General features: G+C 43.1%; 1 protein-coding gene across 1 annotated transcript; it reads left to right on the top strand.

Annotated features, from left to right (window-relative positions):
- Positions 1–12,535: 12,535 nt before the first annotated feature.
- LOC121598803 lies at positions 12,536–17,063 on the top strand. Its single transcript, XM_041926089.1, has 4 exons — positions 12,536–13,328; positions 13,434–15,707; positions 16,542–16,989; positions 17,036–17,063. Exons 1-4 carry the CDS (start codon positions 12,536–12,538, stop codon positions 17,061–17,063), a joined length of 3,543 nt encoding a protein of 1,180 aa, XP_041782023.1.
- The last annotated feature ends 1,576 nt before the right edge of the window (positions 17,064–18,639 follow it).

An 18,639-nucleotide genomic window follows, 5' to 3' on the forward strand; every position in this document is an offset into this window, starting at 1 on the left:
CGAGCAGTGAACCACCATGGCGCATTTTTTGAATATTATACATCTACAAGCGGACTACCCGCTGCGCAAAGCGATCGAAAACTTGACAGCCACTCGCTCAATGTAGCTAGAGAGCAAAAACCAATAACGATAAAGCGAGGTGAAAGGGAAAAGAGAGAAGAAAGAGAACGAGGGTGTGACCTATTTTTCGGCCATTATCATTTTTGCGCCATCACGGTCGCGTACCGGAACTTTTTTGTCAAAAAGAGACATACACATACAGCACGCTCTCTCGAAATACCGTAAACGCTTGAACCGATCAAGAGCTTCGATCGGTTCTTCGGACATTTCTGCTCGCTTTCTCGATCGGTTTCGGCGGAAAGCGAGCTAGAAAGCGAGCTCAAAAACTGCTCGATTTTGTTGTGCGGGGTAGTAGTAGTTACGGTAAGCGGACAGGATTTGGATTTCATTTCATGGATTAAATTTCATGGATTCAAATAAGATACAAATAGCAGCTCTGAATGAAACATTCCTTTAATATTATATGCGTTTTTCACATTGCAATTATATTAAACATAGACTAGATAGAGAAACTACAACAAAAGGTGGTGTAGCTATAGTAGTCAGTGAAAACATCACCCATAAATTACTTCCTTCATTCAAATTAAAATCACTAGAAGCCATAGGCATACAGTTACAAACTGATAGAGGAAAAATAAGTATAATATCAGTATATAATCCAGGAGCAAACAGAGATTGTTATAGTTTTAAAGCGTTAACCTATTGAGTGCTATCCCAAACAGTTATTTCTTTTGTGGCGATTTTAACGCTAGACAAGGCTATGGAATTGCCAAAGTGCAATTCGGATGGGGAAAACCCTTTTTGAAACTTTACTAACAGGAAAATTTTCGATTCACCATCCACATAACCCTACATACTTTCCTAGTGATGAAAATCGAAACCCATCCACTATTGATCTCGTTCTCACAAACAATTTACACCAGATAACATCACCACGAACAATAACCGAATTTGCATCCGACCATCTTCCTGTGATCTTTGAAATTTCCTTTACCAATAGCTTTAAACTATGTGGCAACAGTATTCCAAATTACTCCAAAGCAAATTGGACAGGGTATCAAAAATACATTGCCCAACACATACAACTGTCAAACTTGGATTTCGCTGAAATTAATAATGAAAAACAAATTGATCTCATGGTAGCCTACTTTTCTAAACTAATCAGCACTGCACATAGCAAATTTGTCCCACTTACTGAAATTGACCAATATAAATTAATAATCCCTGAGGTTACACTAAACAAAATGAAGCATAGAAACCAATTAAGACGCCGATGGCAAAGAAATAGGTGGAATCATGCTTTAAAAAATGTGTACAAAACTTTAGCAAAACAAGTTGAAGAGGAAATATTCCTGATCAGAAACAATGCTTGGTCTACTAACTTAGAAAAAATGAACAAAACACGTAATATTTCTAGGCTATGGAGATTTATTCGGATCATGAATGGAGACAGTAAAAAATACCCCCCGTCAAAGAACATGGAAATTTCTTACTAACATTCCCCGAAAAATGTGAAGCTTTTAAAGCTCACTTTGAAAATGCTAACAATACCACAATACAAGCAAAAAGCTCTCAGGAGCGCTTAGTAAAAAAATACTATATGAATTCAACAATTTTCACTCCTTGCCATCTATCTTACATAAAGAATGTGTGGTGTTCGCCTGTTCAAAATAAGAGAGTTAAAAAGGACGGCTTTTTCCCATCACTTGAGGTCTGCGATGTTAAGGGTTGACTAGGGTCTCAAGTAGATAGTTAGAGAGGTTAGCAAATAACGGGAGAGTCGGGCAGGACACGCATAATGAGCGCGAGAAATGCGTAGCCTCGCGAGAGTGCGTAGGTGCGCGAGAAAGAATAGGTGCGCGAGAAAGAATAGGTGCGTGAGAAAGAATAGGCGCGCGAGCGTAAGGCGAGAGAGAGAGAAGGTATAAATAGGATCATCCGATCGGATAAGCCCTCTCTTTTTTCTGAATACTCCTGTGTACCGCAACAAAACGATTCTCCTGCACACGAAATAAAGATTATAATTGTAGAGACCTACAAATGAATTTTCCAAACCAAACCAAAAACCAAAAAAACTTAGTCAATTAATTAAGAAACTCCAATCAAAAACATCAGTAGGTATTGATGAAATTAATAACACAGCAATAAAGAAAATACCGATGCATGGAATAATTTACTAGCCATTTATCTAAAATGCATGGTTAAAATTATGCTACTTCCCTGATGATTGGATAAAAGTAAAAATAATGTCTATTCCTTAACCAAACAAAGATCCAAGCGATACTAAAAACTATAGACCGATAAGCCTGTCTTGAGTTGCCTGGGAAAAATCTTTGAAAAACAAATTGCTGATCGCATAAAAAAACACATTGACATTCACAACATTATCTCAAAGTACTAATTTGGTTTCTAAGCTGGGCTATCAACAACTCACCAATTACACAGATTAAAAAACACTATAAATCCACAAATAGAAAAAAAGAAATCAACAGGATTAGCATTACTAGGCCTAGAAAAGGCCTTTGATACGGTTTGGCATGAAGGATTGTTATTCAAACTTGTATCCTTAAATTTTCCTCTAAATTTGATTCGACTTATCACTTTATTGCTCAAAACGCGAACAGGCTCGGTTCAAATAAATATTTTTACCTCCACACCGTTCTACCCATTAGCAGGCCTTCCCCAGGGAAGCATACTTTCACGGATTCTGTTGGATTTTGGGTTAACATTAATATTTCGAATATGAATTCAAAGCAGAAAACACATATGAATTAGAGGGAGCTAAACCATAGGATATAGATAAAACTACTTGACTAATTTGAACTGCATGAAATGAAGTGCTCGAACTACACGAATGAACTTTGTAATGAATTATGTAATGAACTATGGGACACGCGAATACACAGTTGCAAACAGACCAGCGATTAAGGTACACTCTTCTCATTCTTATAAAATTTATACTAAGGTAATATCACAATCCAGCACTTTAGTGAATATATTTCACAGATTCTGTTTAATATTTACACATGCGATGTTTCAAAAATGAAAATTGTCAAACAATACTCTTTTGCTGATGAGTTTGCGATTAGTTCCTCTGCCAAATGTCCAAGAACAATTATAAAAAGCCTAAACAAAGGGTTAAATCAGTATGAAAGATACTGCAAAACATGGAAGCTGAAAGTAAATGAATCTAAAACTTAAACAATTTTTATCTCGCGTTGTACAAGTAGAAGAAAATTGCCAGATAGAAAATTAAACATTAATAATAATAATGAAGTGGAATGGAAAAATGAAATGAAATATTTGGTGGTTACACTCGACAAAAGGTAAACATTCAAAAAAACATATTGAAAATAAAAACTCTCTGCAACAAAAACCTCATTATCTCTATATATACTAGCAGGAAATCAAAATTTAACTTAAAAAATAAGCTTTTGTTTTATAAACAAATCCTATACAAACTATATTACAAATATAATAAAAATAATACAACATGCTGATCTACTATTAGAAAAGTATAAAACAAACTAGTTAGGGCCCGGTAAAATCTACCGGGTATCCGCCAACAATCAACGTGCTTTCAAATGCTACATGTACAGTGGCAGTAACCATAACTTGAAAACCTAATTTTTTGAATGCATTATACCATAAATGTTCAAACTTTTTGGTTTCCTGAACTGTACTTACCGTTATATCGATGAGGTTACTTTTGGGCTATGCTGGTGCAACAAATAGGCTAATAACGTAAATAACAAAACCATAGAAAACCAAGCCCCAGCATTTTGTTATTTTTGGAGTGGTATTTAAAAATAAGCTGTTTAATACACTCAAAAAGTACCAATGCAGATTATTTACTTACCCGTCAAACATTGCGAGGGTTGCGAGTAATATCATATGCTCCAAATCTTATGGTATTTTAAATATTATTTATATTTTATTCATTAATAATTTTTTTTGCCGTGTTATTCGTCTAAAAGATCACTGTTTCTATTTTTGTGGATTTTTGCAAAATAAAATGTCTGAATTTAGTTATTTAGTGTGCTACAATTTGCACTGTTATACCTGATCTCGTGTTGCTATAATTATAACTGCTAAAACTAGGAGTGAAAAAAACTACCAAGGCTCGCTAGCTCTTTAATGCGAGGGCTGTGGGGCTGTGAACTTGTATGGCGTGCGAGCCCTCGCACGCCCTCGCAAATCGCTGTCAATTGCATGGCGGGTCATCAAAATAGCCAAAAAGCGGGCTACCCGCCATGCAATTGACAGCGATTTGCGAGGGCGTGCGAGGGCTCGCACGCCATACAAGTTCACAGCCCCACAGCCCTCGCATTAAAGAGCTAGCGAGCCTTGGTAGTTTTTTTCACTTCTAGTTTTAGCAGTTATAGTTATAGCAACACGAGATCAGGTATAACAGTGCAAATTGTAGCACACTAAATAACTAAATTCAGACATTTTATTTTGCAAAAATCCACAAAAATAGAAACAGTGATCTTTTAGACGAATAACACGGCAAAAAAAATTATTAATGAATAAAATATAAATAATATTTAAAATACCATAAGATTTGGAGCATATGATATTACTCGCAACCCTCGCAATGTTTGACGGGGATGCAAAAGGTTCTGTAGACATGCAGAGATCCGATTTTCAATACACCTGATATATTCCTTGCCTTTGTTGACGTCAATGTATGATACTTTTATTTTTTTAGTTACCGGCGTCATTATCAGAGTATAGCTAAACAGTAATCAAACTACAAAAATACTATACAATATTTTAAGTGCCCATAAATGTAACAAAAAATTACAAAAATATGATATCGCACGTGGCTCGAATCCCATTTCTACCCTTTTTTATTTATGTTTCTTACGTTGAGTAGTAATTAATAGATGCATGGACCAATTTCAATGCAAAATTTTCCCGGTCGCAAATTTCATGAAGGTCATTTCCAAAAATGCCATTGATAGTTTATTTTATCGTCCTGAAACTAGGTTCGAAGTGTTAAATAGGAATTAGTATTGGTATAAGTGACAATTGTTATTGATTCGCCAAACATGAAATTTCAACGGTGAACATATTCCCTCATACAATTACACCAACTTTATAGTTGTAGTCCAATCTCTATAGTTGAAAAAATAAGTGTTTGACACTGTTTCAACCCTCTCAAATCAATGAACCAAATTCTTACACGACTTTACATTCTTGCCGCCTCACATCTTTCAGATTCTGCTTCTAATTTAACGTGTCCTTAATTATAGCGTGGTTGTTGTAAAAAAAAACTATCAATAGAACGGTGAAGGCATTGCCTGATCACTCTTGATAGATGCGTTCAGAATCCTTTTCTGCCTTTTTTGGCATAGTTCCATTGTCCTTTCTGCAGTCGATGCTGTCCCGGCTGAATGCAGTGCGCACGGTTGCCACACCTAACGCGCAGTGTGTTGTAGCCATGTCACGCAGTGAACCATCGCTCCCTTTAGTGCTTTGTTCCGGAAAGACATCTAGAAATCATTAGTTCTTGCCGCCCGCAACTGAATCGTTGCAAATTCAATAATAACTTTCAAGCCATCAACACCCCCGCCGCTTTTCCGCACGAAATTTCAGCAAGGCATTTAGCATATGGCCACTTAGGGTCTCTCACCTAAATTTGTCTTTTGTTGTTATGCCTTTTCCTTGTCCCGACTCAGCCATTCAAGTGGACTAATAGATTTGGGAGAGTGTACTTCTCCGACGTCATGGGTACAGCATCCCATTTTAAAGGATATTTCATACCACACTTATCTCCCGATGACGGTGTAGTATTCGAGGTGCTTAAGCTCCCAAAATGCGTATGGTTGGTTTTTTGGATGATTTAATTAATTGGAGTAACACACATTTCGCAATGATGTTAAAGTTATTTTGCATAGCTTTCAAAAATGTATACTTATATTATCTTATAAATCATGATCGGTAGGCTTATTTTCATCTTAACTCATTAAAAAAATCTTTATATCCCGTATTATGTGATTTCAAATCGTTTTGTGCAAACAAAAAATCTTAGTAACCATTGCCCTCATCACCCGCAGGCGAGCAATCTTGCATCGAGCAATTCCTTTTGCAGCAACGCGCGTTGCTAAGAGAACTCTGCTCTCACCGCTTTCTTTCTCTCTCTCGCTGAATGTTTACTCTCACGTCATTGTGGCGATTTTCGATTTTATATATAGTGAGATATATAGTGAGATACTTCCAACATGGAAAGGTGTGCTTTACCGTGCAATGAAAGATGTGACTTTCTACACAACTTCATCTTTTTTTTTTTTGTTTATCCTTAGCGCCAAACGACCCAAGCTACTCGTGTCGATTAAAAATGGAGAATAAAAATTGCTCCCGTTAAACAATAATAGTATGTTTTTATTAAATATGTTTTATTAATAATAATAATTATCAACATGAAATTGCATACATTTTCAGATTCAATAAACAACACCACACCTAATACAATGCTTGATCCGCAATTATTGAATGAGCTTTCATCACTATCGTCAGTGTCTATCCATACTGGTAGTCAAAAGATGCCTCGCGAGAATGCTTCATCGTCAAAACGGGAGAAAGTGTTTTAGAGTGTTATAACAAGAACTATAGTTAACAAATATTTCTAGAAACTGTATCAAGCGATAAAAGCAAGCAAGGTTTCTCGTACGAATAATGCAATGATAGAAAATATACCGTCCACATCGATGGTAGCTCGCTCTTCTTTGGATCACTTCTCGTTTATAGAAATAACTGCATCAACTTCGGGTGCTTGTCAACGAAAATCTAAACCTATGACTTAAATGTGTTTTATAGTATATTATTTGCCTCAAAATACTATATGAACGATTATTTCCAGCCCTTTCATATACTGCTTCAATGGCAACGCAAACAGATTTTTTTAGTGGACAGAACATGGGATTAGATGCCATACTAGAACAATTAGACACCATGCAGAGGGAGCAACAAAGACAGGCAGACATGTATCAGAAGAAAACGTTGGATATGGAGAAGAAGCAGAAATTAATAAGCGCACAGTTAGATATTTTATCCGACAAATTGATTCCACGGCCAGGATTTATTATTATTATTATTATTATTATTATTATTATTATTATTATTATTATTATTATTATTATTATTATTATTATTATTATTATTATTATTATTATTATTTAATCTTCAACGGGCCGTATGGCCTAATTAACATGTAACAGTTCAATTAAAAAACAAAAATACATAGCAAAAATAAGATTTGCATCGCAATTCACTGCGGCCACGGCAAAAGCCGGAGACGTTCCTTGAAGCACTGAGTTGAGATGTCGAAGTCGAAGCAATCCGAGACAGTGTTGAAGACAGCCGACATGCGGAATATAGGGTCAGACCGACCAGCACTGGAACGGGGTTGAGCGAGCCGTAGAGTTTCTCTAGACCTAAGTATTCGGGATGGTGCATAGATATCGACTCGATGCAACAAAGGCGATGAGTCGGTAGAGCCATTTAGCAATCCAGCGATGAAAGAGCATTGTGCATTGCGTCTTCTAACCGAAAGAGGTTCAAGGCCTAGAAGACGGCACCGCGCAGCATACGGAGGAAGATTATTGCGATCCTGTCAGGGAAGTAGGCGTGGGGCATATCGCGTGAGCTTACGTTGAATCGCCTCAAGTCGAGCAATTGAAGAAGCGGTAGTTGGGCTCCAGACTACGCACGAATATTCCAGAACCGAACGAACGATGCAGTTGTACACAGCTTTGATGCACATGGGGTTGCGGAATTCATTAGTTGTCCGGATAACCACGCCAAGTAATTGATTTCCTCTGGCTACAACGTCATCGATATGCTGTTTAAAGTTCAAACTAGAGTCAAGCAGAACGCCCAGGTCTTTGGCATGATTCTGTCGATTAACTGCAGTGCCGTCCATGAAGTAGGTCCCAGTCACTGGGCTCCTGCATCGACTAAAAGACACACAGTAGCATTTCTCGATGCAGATAGTCAGTCCATTACGCTTGCACCACGAACAGAAAATTTCGATGCAGTCTTGTAGGAATGTACAATCACCTGTGTTGTGAATAGGCGCAAAAATTTTTGCGTCGTCGGCAAACAGACTGATACTGTTGGGAGGTAAAGCGAGGGTAACATCGTTGATGAACAATATGAAGAGAAGCGGGCCAATATTGCTTCCTTGTGGCACACCCGAGCTGCTGACTATTTCTTTGGACATGTGCTTATCAATTTTCACGATGTATGTGCGATTAATTAGGTAAGACTTAAGCCACTGTACGAGCGAGCTGGGAACTCCTAGCTTGTCGAGTTTAGCGAGAAGAATTGCGTGCGGAAGAGAGTCGAATGCTGCTTTCAGATCTGTATAAATTGCATCGACTTGAGCTCCGGCATCAATTTGACCAGTGCAATAGGTTACAAATTCAACCAGGTTCGTGGTAGTCGACTTTTTTGACACGAATTCATGTTGATACGGGCTTAGGTAGCTGCGGCATGCATGTAGCAGATGTTTGTATATCACTAGTTCCATCTGTCCTGTCGCCTTTTTTGTAAATAGGAACCATCCAAGATTTCCTCCATGTCATGGGAAAGTAGCCATTGGCTAGCGATGCATTGATCATTTTTGCAAGGATAGGTGCTAGTGTCGTTTGGCAGCGTTTCAGCACGGTAGAAGGAATTCCGTCGGGCCCAGGAGCGAAGGAAGGCTTTAGTTGCATTAGGGCTGATAAAACGATCTCACTGTCGATGAAAGGAGTGCTCATGTTAATTGCACCAGCCGGAGTGTTGACGAGAGCAGCATCAATGGTATCGGTATCATTCATGGCCGGTGAAAAGCAATCTGCGAAGCGATCCGCGAAGAGATTGCACATTTCATTAGTGTTGGCACTTGTTGCTCCTTTGTACGTAATGGATTTCGGTGAATGCGTGGATTTTGTTTTGCTGTTGTAGAAGCGCCAAAACGAGTCAGGCCACCTGCAGAGGTTACGTTGAATTTTACTCAAATATGTGCCATATCGAAACCTGTTATAGCTGCAGTATAAAGAGTACGTGTCAAAGTAGATCGAGCGAGATCTTTGGCAGCGGCGCGTTTGGTAGTGACGATAAGCAGCTCTTTTTACACGTTTGAGTCGTTTGAGTGTGCGGTCCGCCCAGGGGGGGTTAGGTTTAGGACGCTGAACTGGGACGCATACAACAAAGGCTTGCAGCATGAAGGACGAGAATGAACATACTGCTTCGTCAAGTGAAATAAAATTGGAACAATGAAAGCTATTGTTAAACATTGAAATCATGTCGTTCAGTTTCACATAGTCAGCTGTAGCAAAGTTATAACGATAAAATGCGGTTGTCGTCGAGTTTTGTCGAGTCGTCGAATTGCGTCGGGTCGACGAGTTAATACGTATATTGAAGTCGAACGCCGGATGATAGGAGTCAAGAGGTACAAGCGGAACAATATTTGGAAAGACAGGCGAACACAATTTAGCTGCATCATTGTTAGCGTAGAGCAGGTCAAGCATGCGTCCGTGCGAATTATTGATGTGATTAAGTTGCACTAATACGTTAAATTTGAGGGCGATGAGGTCGAAGTCAGCCTCCGATACAGCTAGGTGAAATTCTTTTGTTTTAGTACGCAAACCTCTAACGTTTTGATAATAGCAGCTTAAATACTCAGCGGTAGCGTTCTCATTGTGGCGGTTGGATAAAGCGGGTATACGGTAAGTCAATTGAGCTGCGTTGTCAGAGCATGAGGCTTGGCGTGTTTGTTGCGTGCAATGAGCGGAACTTCGTCTAGTTGAGAAAAAAGCGATCGATTGTAGACTGGTGCAGGTGCGGAGATGAAGCGCGGTGGTTTTGGGGCGGTCCAGAAACAAGTGTTGAGTTGGGTGCTTCCAAGGTATCATTCACCGGGGGGTGACACTGTTGTGATGATGTTGTTTCAGGACCAGGTGGAGTAGACGTGCGTGCTGCTAAACGGTGAGTCGTTGTTGGTGTGCGTGTGGTGTAGCGGTGATCAGTACTAGTAGCTGGTGTGCGTGTTGTAAAGCGGTTTCGGGTGGCTATAGGAGATGAGGTTTGGTGGTCGTGTTGACGGGATGGAAAAAAACTCACGTACACCGATACCGACTGGCCAGGTGGATGGTGTGAGTGCCGCATCTCGAAGGATAACCGGGACTCTCACTTTGAATGAAAGCCAATTCATGCTGTCCACACTAACCCCTCTTCTCAGCAGGCAATACGCTATAACGTCATCGGTGGCTAAGCGACGCTTTACAGAAGCGACCACTTGTTCTACAGTGACGGCCGTTGATAAGCGGGATAGGCGGATCCAGATCCTATCTGTGCATGGCTCACGAGGTGCAGCTTGAAGCGGTGATGATAACGGATCGGTTCCCACCAGTTCATGCGGTTGTGTAGGTGCCGGCTGGACGGCAATCGTGGTATTGGTGTATGCGTTTGGCGATGACGCGGCACAAAGGATGTTACTGCGACTGTTTACAATTATGTTTACACCAGGAGATGGCGAATCCTCGATTAAGCGCTTCCGCTTTCTACCAGTAGCCGGTCGAGGATCAGGATTCCGAATGTGAGGCGTGGAAGCAGTTTGAAGGAGGGTTAAATCACTGCGAACTTCGGCGACAATAGGCTCAACGAGCTTGCCGATAGCTGCTACAGCTGAGGTGAGGGCGGCTTGGAAACCGACCTGGGCGCCTATTTCTTTTACCGAACGGCAGCGCGGATTTTTAAGAATGTTAGTGCAGCCAATGCAGCTCCAGTGCAGGTCGACATTGGACAATACTGCGTCAATCAGCTCGGGGGGCAATTTGCAACAGCCGCGGTGGAACGTAGCGTCACAATATGCACAACTGATGATGCAGCCGGTGGCCTCTAGCGGTGCACACGAGAAGCAAATAGCCGCCATCGCGAAATCACGCGTAATCACAGCACAACACTGCTAAGCCGAGCAGGAAAAAACAGCAGGAAACCACAGTTGCGGTGCAACTAAACAATTCGCCAACACGCAACGATGATGTGAAGCAGTTTAATAGTCCGTAGAATAGGCAACAATGCGATGCGACGCAGAAAACACAAGAAAATTACTGAAAAATCACGGAGCGCGACGGAAGTGCGGCCGAACAGTTAAACGTCAAACGTCAACATTTATTGCGAAATCTTCGTTTGAATGGGAAACGGTGGGGACCAGGGAAGAACTAGATCTGACCGACAGTTCAGAAGCTAGACTCCATGACAGCATATACATTATATTCAACAAGGATTTTGTAACACAAGCCAACTGGACAGGATTAGGACCAGATAAAGTTTGTTTTTAAAATTATGAAAGGGTTATTCAGGTTTTTAAATTTATAGAAACATGTCATGGAGTTTCACCCACGGACCAAAGATTCAAAACATTTTTCCAAAATTAGTTTCAACATTCAAAACAAAGACTTAACTTGGTGGGAAAAGTTAAAACTGTACCTCATATACGCAAATTTTAGTTTAATTTATGTTGAAGTACTACTCTAATTCTCAGTTTAGCTTCAATCATATAACATAATCAATGGCTTTTTGTAAAATAAAAGCTTTAACCCAGTTGCGTATTATGTTCCTATTACAGAAGTGTTAAAGAATTCAAAGAAATGTTATTGTCTTTTATAATATAAAAAACGAAATAAAACGTACGTCCAACAAATATTTATTACATATTTCATATAACTAATGTGTGAATTAAAGGAAAGAAATCGAATTGCTTGTCTGATAAAAGAGGAACGGCAATTTATTTACATTTTACATCATCCAAATCAATAGTTATATCGTTTTTCTCCAAATTACTTAGATTACCCCGATGCATATGCATAATTTTTGAATCAAAAGGATAATCAAAACTGTTTGATGTGTTGATTAATCTTTCAGCCTGTTATTGTTTAACACAGGAAAACATCGAATGTCAGCGCAAGTGTCAAGCAGTGACATTTGACCCACGATTACTGCTCGACTGTGGGACTGCTCGACTAACGATGAGGATCGAGCAAATCGCAAGCCCGCGAATTTGCAATGGTGGAAAAGCCATAAAAGGGAAATTTGGGAAAGCACTTTCTCTTTTTCTCGTCATCACCGCGGAACCAGAAGCAGTGGAATTTTTTTAACCACTTTGTTATAAGTAAATTTACAGTACCACCGTTACGTACTGCGTTAATAGAATACAATAAAGTGAAGTTAAGAGAACCTAACTAACGTCGCGAGTGAATCATTTCGGGAAAAAAATATCACCGGACGTTGCTAACGCAACATTTTAAAAAAATTCCACGTTTGGAAATTTTACGCGTTTACGCGAGTGCGTGAGTGAACCGTGTCGCAAGACAGTTGAGGCCGCGAAACACCTAGGAACGCGACCAACAGACGATACGTCGGACGGCAAGAGAATAGTTGAGGTGTACGTTACACATTACACCAACATACGCAATTTCTCACTATGGAACACGAGCACGAATCGAAAGCACCTCCAGCGGTAGCACAAACGAACGAGTCTCAGCAACCTGAAACGGGAGCACTGGATCATAGGTCACTCGCACCGGCCGTGGATTCACTTCACTTCCGATCGTTCGCGCCGACTGGACAAGATTGGACGGTTAACTCGTCTTTGGAGATCGTTGACCGCGCAAGGTCATCGACCCCGAACGCACCATTAGGTGCAGGATTGTTGCTGAGGGAACCGCAGCAACGGTTGACTTCGGAGGTTCACGAAGCCCCTGCATCGCGGTACACACCGCTTGCAAACTCTACTGTGGCAGGCCTGGGGCCTTTACATCGCTCATCCTCGGAAACCGTGCCACGGTTAGAGCACCTACCGACCACTGCGGACGTGCAACAACCAGCGTCATCGCAGGGAGGCGTTTCTGCAGGAACCGTGCCGCGGGCGGCGGACGGTGCATCTGGAGCGGCCATCGAGGACATGGAACTACGACCACAAGCGCAGGACGGCGCTTCTGCGGGAACCGTACTGCGGACGGCGGTCGGCGCATCTGGGGCAGCCATTTCGAACGTTCATCAGCCGACGCCATCGCAAACCGGCACACCCGGGAGGACGATGGCGGACAAGCTTGCGGAGTCGAGCGAAGCTGTTGCCGCCTTGGAACTTCGGATGCGAAATTTGACTCGACGAAAGCTGGAGCTTGAGAGACGAGAGCTGGAGTTTGAAGAGCAGCTGATCTTGGCTGAATCGAAGAGGATCGGCGATGGCTTCATCAGCATGATTGACGACGAAGGTGAGTCAAACAAAATGGTTGATTGGTCGAGACGTGGGGATAGTGAGGGGCATAGTTCATACCATCCGAATGTGTCACCTTCTACATCGCGTACTGTGCCTCCAGGAAACGCACAACAGGGAAATGATTCAGTGGTCAGTCAGCAGCGTCAGCCTAGAAGTGAAAAATATTTAAATATTGCTGATGGGGCGGTTGATACTTACCCGTTCCGTAACAGCATCGGAACCACGTTGATGAATGTCAACCAGAGTCAACTTCTGGCTCGAAAGGCAAGCTGCAAGGAGTTACCGTATTTTTCCGGCAAACCCGAGGAGTGGCCCATTTTTATCGCCACATATGAAACCTCGACAGCTGCTTGTGGGTACTCCGATGAAGAGAACACTTTAAGACTGCAGCGGGCGCTTAAAGGCAAAGCTCTTGAAGCCGTTCAACCATGTTTGCTTCATGCCTCTAACCTTACTAGTGTGATAGAGACGCTGCGCATGTTATACGGTCGCCCGGAGATAATTGTGCATTCGTTAATCCACCGCATACATCAAATGCCTGCACCACGAATCGAGCGCTTGGAAACTCTAATCGATTTTGGGATGGCGGTCCGAAATATGTGTGCCACTATAACCGCTTCGGGGCTAGAAGAATATAAGTGCAACGTGGCATTAATGCACGAGTTGGTAGAAAAGTTGCCTCATGCGCTTCGGCTAGACTGGGCACGACACCGTATGCAATCGAGCTCCGCGACACTCTCGGAGTTTGGCAAGTGGATAGAAACCCAAGTTAAGGCAGCTAGTCTGATAACATTGCCATCCCTAGAATTCAGGCCAGTGAGAAAACTCGACCATAAGAGTAGAACGCATCACATGAACATACATAACGCTACGGGGTTGGTTAGTGAAGGAAGTCAAATTTGTCTATTGTGTGAGGCCACTTGTGTTGACCTGTCGCAGTGTGAGCAGTTCAACAGACTAAACGTGAATGATCGATGGGCAACTATACGCAGACTGAATGCTTGTCGGAAGTGTCTGAAAATACACACCTACGGCTGCAAAGGGAAAAAGGCTTGCGGGAAAAATGGTTGCGAGTACCTGCACCACGAACTATTACACAATCCCGAACGCCATTCAAAACCAAACGAGTACGCGGTTGCCACAGCATCACTGAACGCGCATTCGGAGGTTACCGGTGATGTATTTTTAAAATACATCCCTGTAATAGTTTACGGGCGAGACAAGGCCATCACGACCTTTGCCTTTTTTGACAGTGGATCTACCGGTACCTTCATCGAGCATAGCCTAATTGAGGAGCTCGGTCTGGAAGGACAGCCCCATCCTCTGTGCCTGAAGTGGACAGGTAACTCGGAACGCGACGAAACGGGTTCAATTCGCGTGTCACTTTTGGAGATTTCAGGAGTCGGGCAAAACAGCAGTGTACATATTATCCCAAAGGTGCACACGGTGGAAAGCCTTTCTCTACCAGCCCAGACTCTGGCAGTGACACAACTGACTAAACAGTACGCACATCTACAGGGTTTGCCAATTCATGCGTACGAAAACGCTAGGCCTCGATTGCTCATTGGTATCGACAACCATCATTTGGTTCGACCGACTCGTTACGCGGAAGGTGGGAAATATGAGCCCGTTGCGGCAAAGACGTCATTGGGATGGATCGTATATGGCCCACGTAATAAGAACTCCAACAGTGTTAACATACAAGCAATACATACCATCCACATATGCAACTGCGGCGCAGATGCAGAAGCCAATCTGGACGCAGCGGTAAAAAACTTTTTTACGCTCGAATCGCTCGGTATCGTCAAACCGTTGGAAACACTTCGTTCAAAGGATGATGAGCGAGCGTTGGGGATTCTCAACGCGGAATCGAAATTCAACGGAAAGCATTATGAATCCGGATTGCTGTGGCGTTTTGACGATGTTAAGTTGCCATGCTCTCGTGACATGGCTATGAGAAGATACAAATGCCTGCAAAAAAGAATGTCGAAAGATTCTGTATTAGCTAAGGCAGTCATTGAGAAAATGAGGGACTATGAAAGGCAGGGTTATATACGACGATTATCGCCTGAAGAACTGTCGATGAAAGGCCCCCGAGATTGGTTTCTGCCCATATTTCCGGTTTTCAATGCGAACAAACCAGGCAAGGTTCGAGTAGTTTTCGACGCAGCGGCGAAGGCTCAGGGTGTTAGCCTCAACACATATTTACTAAATGGACCAGATCTGTTGGCAGGGCTTCTATCCGTATTATATAAATTCCGTGAGCATCGTGTGGCCATAGTTGGGGATATTAAGGAAATGTTTTTCCAAGTCCGTATGAAACCAGATGATCAACGATCCCAGATGATTTTATGGAACGAGAACGACTTTACAGGTAGTGAACCGGATGTCTATGCAGTTGCTGTTATGACCTTCGGTGCTGCGTGTTCGCCGAGTACCGCACAGTTCATTAAAAATTTGAACGCAGACCGTTTTGCTGACAAATACTCACGGGCTGTAAAATGCATAAAGGAAGAACATTATGTAGACGATCTTTTGGCCAGCGCTGAAACTGACGAAGAAATCATCACGTTAGCTGAACAAGTCCGGCATATCCATGCTGAAGGTGGTTTCGAAATCCGAAACTGGCTGTCTAACTCACATCGTGTGACATCTCACCTACAACGCGAGGCATCACCCGAAGACAAGATAAACATGTGCTCCGATGATCGCACCGAAAAGGTTTTGGGTATGTGGTGGGATACGTTAACCGACACATTTACTTTCAAGTTATCCCCCAAACACGATATACAGCTGCTATCTGGAGGACGGATGCCAACAAAACGCGACGTTCTGCGAACAGTGATGGCGATTTACGATCCAATGGGAATCATCGCGAATTTTCTCATGTACGTAAAAATTCTTATGCAGGAAATTTGGCGTGCTGGCCTTGGATGGGATGATGTGTTGTCCGGTCGACTAGCCGAAAAATGGAGCGTTTGGGTTGCAGTATTGCCGACTATTTCACAAGTACGTGTTCCTAGGTGCTATCGTCAGTTCACTTCGGTAAATGCAAAAATACAGCTTCATGTATTCTGCGATGCCAGCGAGAACGGGATGGCTGCAGTGGCGTTTTTCCGTTTCAACGATGGGGGTATTATCGAATGCTCTCTGGGGGGTGCCAAAACTCGCGTAGCTCCGATTAAGTTTGTATCCATCCCGCGCCTAGAACTGCAGGCCGCAGTCATCGGAGCCCGCTTTGCTGCAGCGATTATCGCCCAACACCGAATAGCCATCGAACGCATTTTCTACTGGACCGATTCACGTGACGTGATATGCTGGATGCGGTCTGATCATCGTCGATTTAGTCAGTTCGTTGCTTTCCGAGTAGGCGAACTCCTGGAGACGACTTCTGTGCATGAGTGGCGCTGGCTATCAACAAAGTTAAACGTAGCTGATGATGGAACGAAGTGGCAGAAGGTACCAACTGCAGATCCCGATAGTCGCTCGTTCCGCGGACCGGACTTCTTGTGGAAGCCCGAGTGTGAGTGGCCAGTTCCCGAACAATATCCCACCGAAACGAAGGAAGAGTTACGGCTACACATGATGCATCATAACACAAACACGAAGCCGTGGATTCAGCTCGAGCGTTTTTCATCCTGGAATCGCTTGTTAAGGTCAGTAGTGTACGTCTTACGATTTGTCTCCTTTATCGTTTCTAAGAGAACGGCTAGAACAACAGGACCGCTAACACAATGCGAGCTTGAAAAAGCAGAATATGCCATTCTTCGCTTGGCACAGAGGGATGCTTTTTCACAGAAGATACGACGATTAACCGACGCACGTGACGCAAGCGAACAACGTTGCACATGGAAATCCGTGTTGCCGAAGACGAGCATACTTGCAAAGCTGTCCCCCGAGGTCGATGACAACGGAGTTCTGAGAATGCGCGGACGCCTGACCAATTGTCCTTGGGTTAGCGAATCTACCAAGCGGCCCGTGATCCTGCCACGACAACACCAGGTGACAGCACTAATTCTAGCAGATTTTCATCGTAGGTTCCAGCATATAAACCATCACGCGGCAATAAATGCGATACGAAGCAAGCTATACATACCGAGACTGCAAGCCGAATTCAATCGTATCCGTAGGGCATGTCAGCACTGCAAAAACCGAGATGCCAAGCCAGAGCCTCCAGAGATGGGGAACCTTCCCTCCGAGCGTCTTGCTGCTTATCAGAAGCCGTTCTCATTCACGGGCGTCGACTATTTTGGCCCGGTAACCGTAGCAGTTGGTCGACGAGTCGAAAAACGTTGGGGCGTTCTCTTCACCTGCCTCACCACCAGGGGCATCCATCTAGAGGCTGCGCACTCCCTGACCACATCATCATGCATCTTAGCTATACGTCGTTTCATCGCTAGGCGTGGGCAACCTTTGGAATTCATCAGCGACAACGGTACGAACTTCGTCGGTGCATCGCGAGAGCTTGCTGAGGCCTGGGAAGCGATAGACAAACAGCGTTTAGCGGAGGAGTTTACAACACCGCGTCTCGCGTGGAAATTTATCCCACCTGGTGGACCACACTTTGGAGGTTGCTGGGAACGACTAGTGCGATCCGTCAAGAAGGCGATGAGCGAAATACGGATGTCTCGGCTACCAACCGACGAAGTGTTAACGACTGCATTAACGGAGATCGAAGCGATGCTTAATTCTCGCCCTCTTACACAGGTACCACTTGACAGCGAATCCGAGCTTCCTTTAACCCCGAACCACTTTCTGCTAGGGACAGCTAACGGAGAGGCACCGAAAGCAGTATTCAGTGACGACATCGCTACCCTAAAAACCACATGGAAGGTGTCAGAGGTTATGGCTAATCTCTTCTGGAAGAAGTGGGTAGCATACTACTTACCGACCTTAACGCGCAGAGTTAAGTGGCATCATCAGGTTCGTCCGATTAAGGAGGGCGACATTGTAGTGATCGTGGATCCAAACCTTCCCCGAAACACTTGGCCCAAGGGACGGGTAGTGGCGGTCATCCAGTCGAAGGACGGGCAAGTCCGGCGCGCAACCGTAGCTACAAGCACCGGAATCTACGAACGGCCGGCCACGAAGATAGCCGTGTTGGATGTACAACAGGAAAATAATACTTACCCGCCGGAGACCAACAGTCGACAGCACTAAGAATAACCCACGAAATGGTAAGCGAAAACACATGGTCACGACACAACAACAATAACGAACTGAAGAGTCAAGAGCTTCCGGGCAATTGACTGGGCGGGAGAATGTTATTGTTTAACACAGGAAAACATCGAATGTCAGCGCAAGTG

Source organism: Anopheles merus, chromosome 3L (assembly GCF_017562075.2).
Source record: "Anopheles merus strain MAF chromosome 3L, AmerM5.1, whole genome shotgun sequence".
In the NCBI taxonomy this organism is placed as follows: Eukaryota; Metazoa; Arthropoda; class Insecta; order Diptera; family Culicidae; genus Anopheles; species Anopheles merus.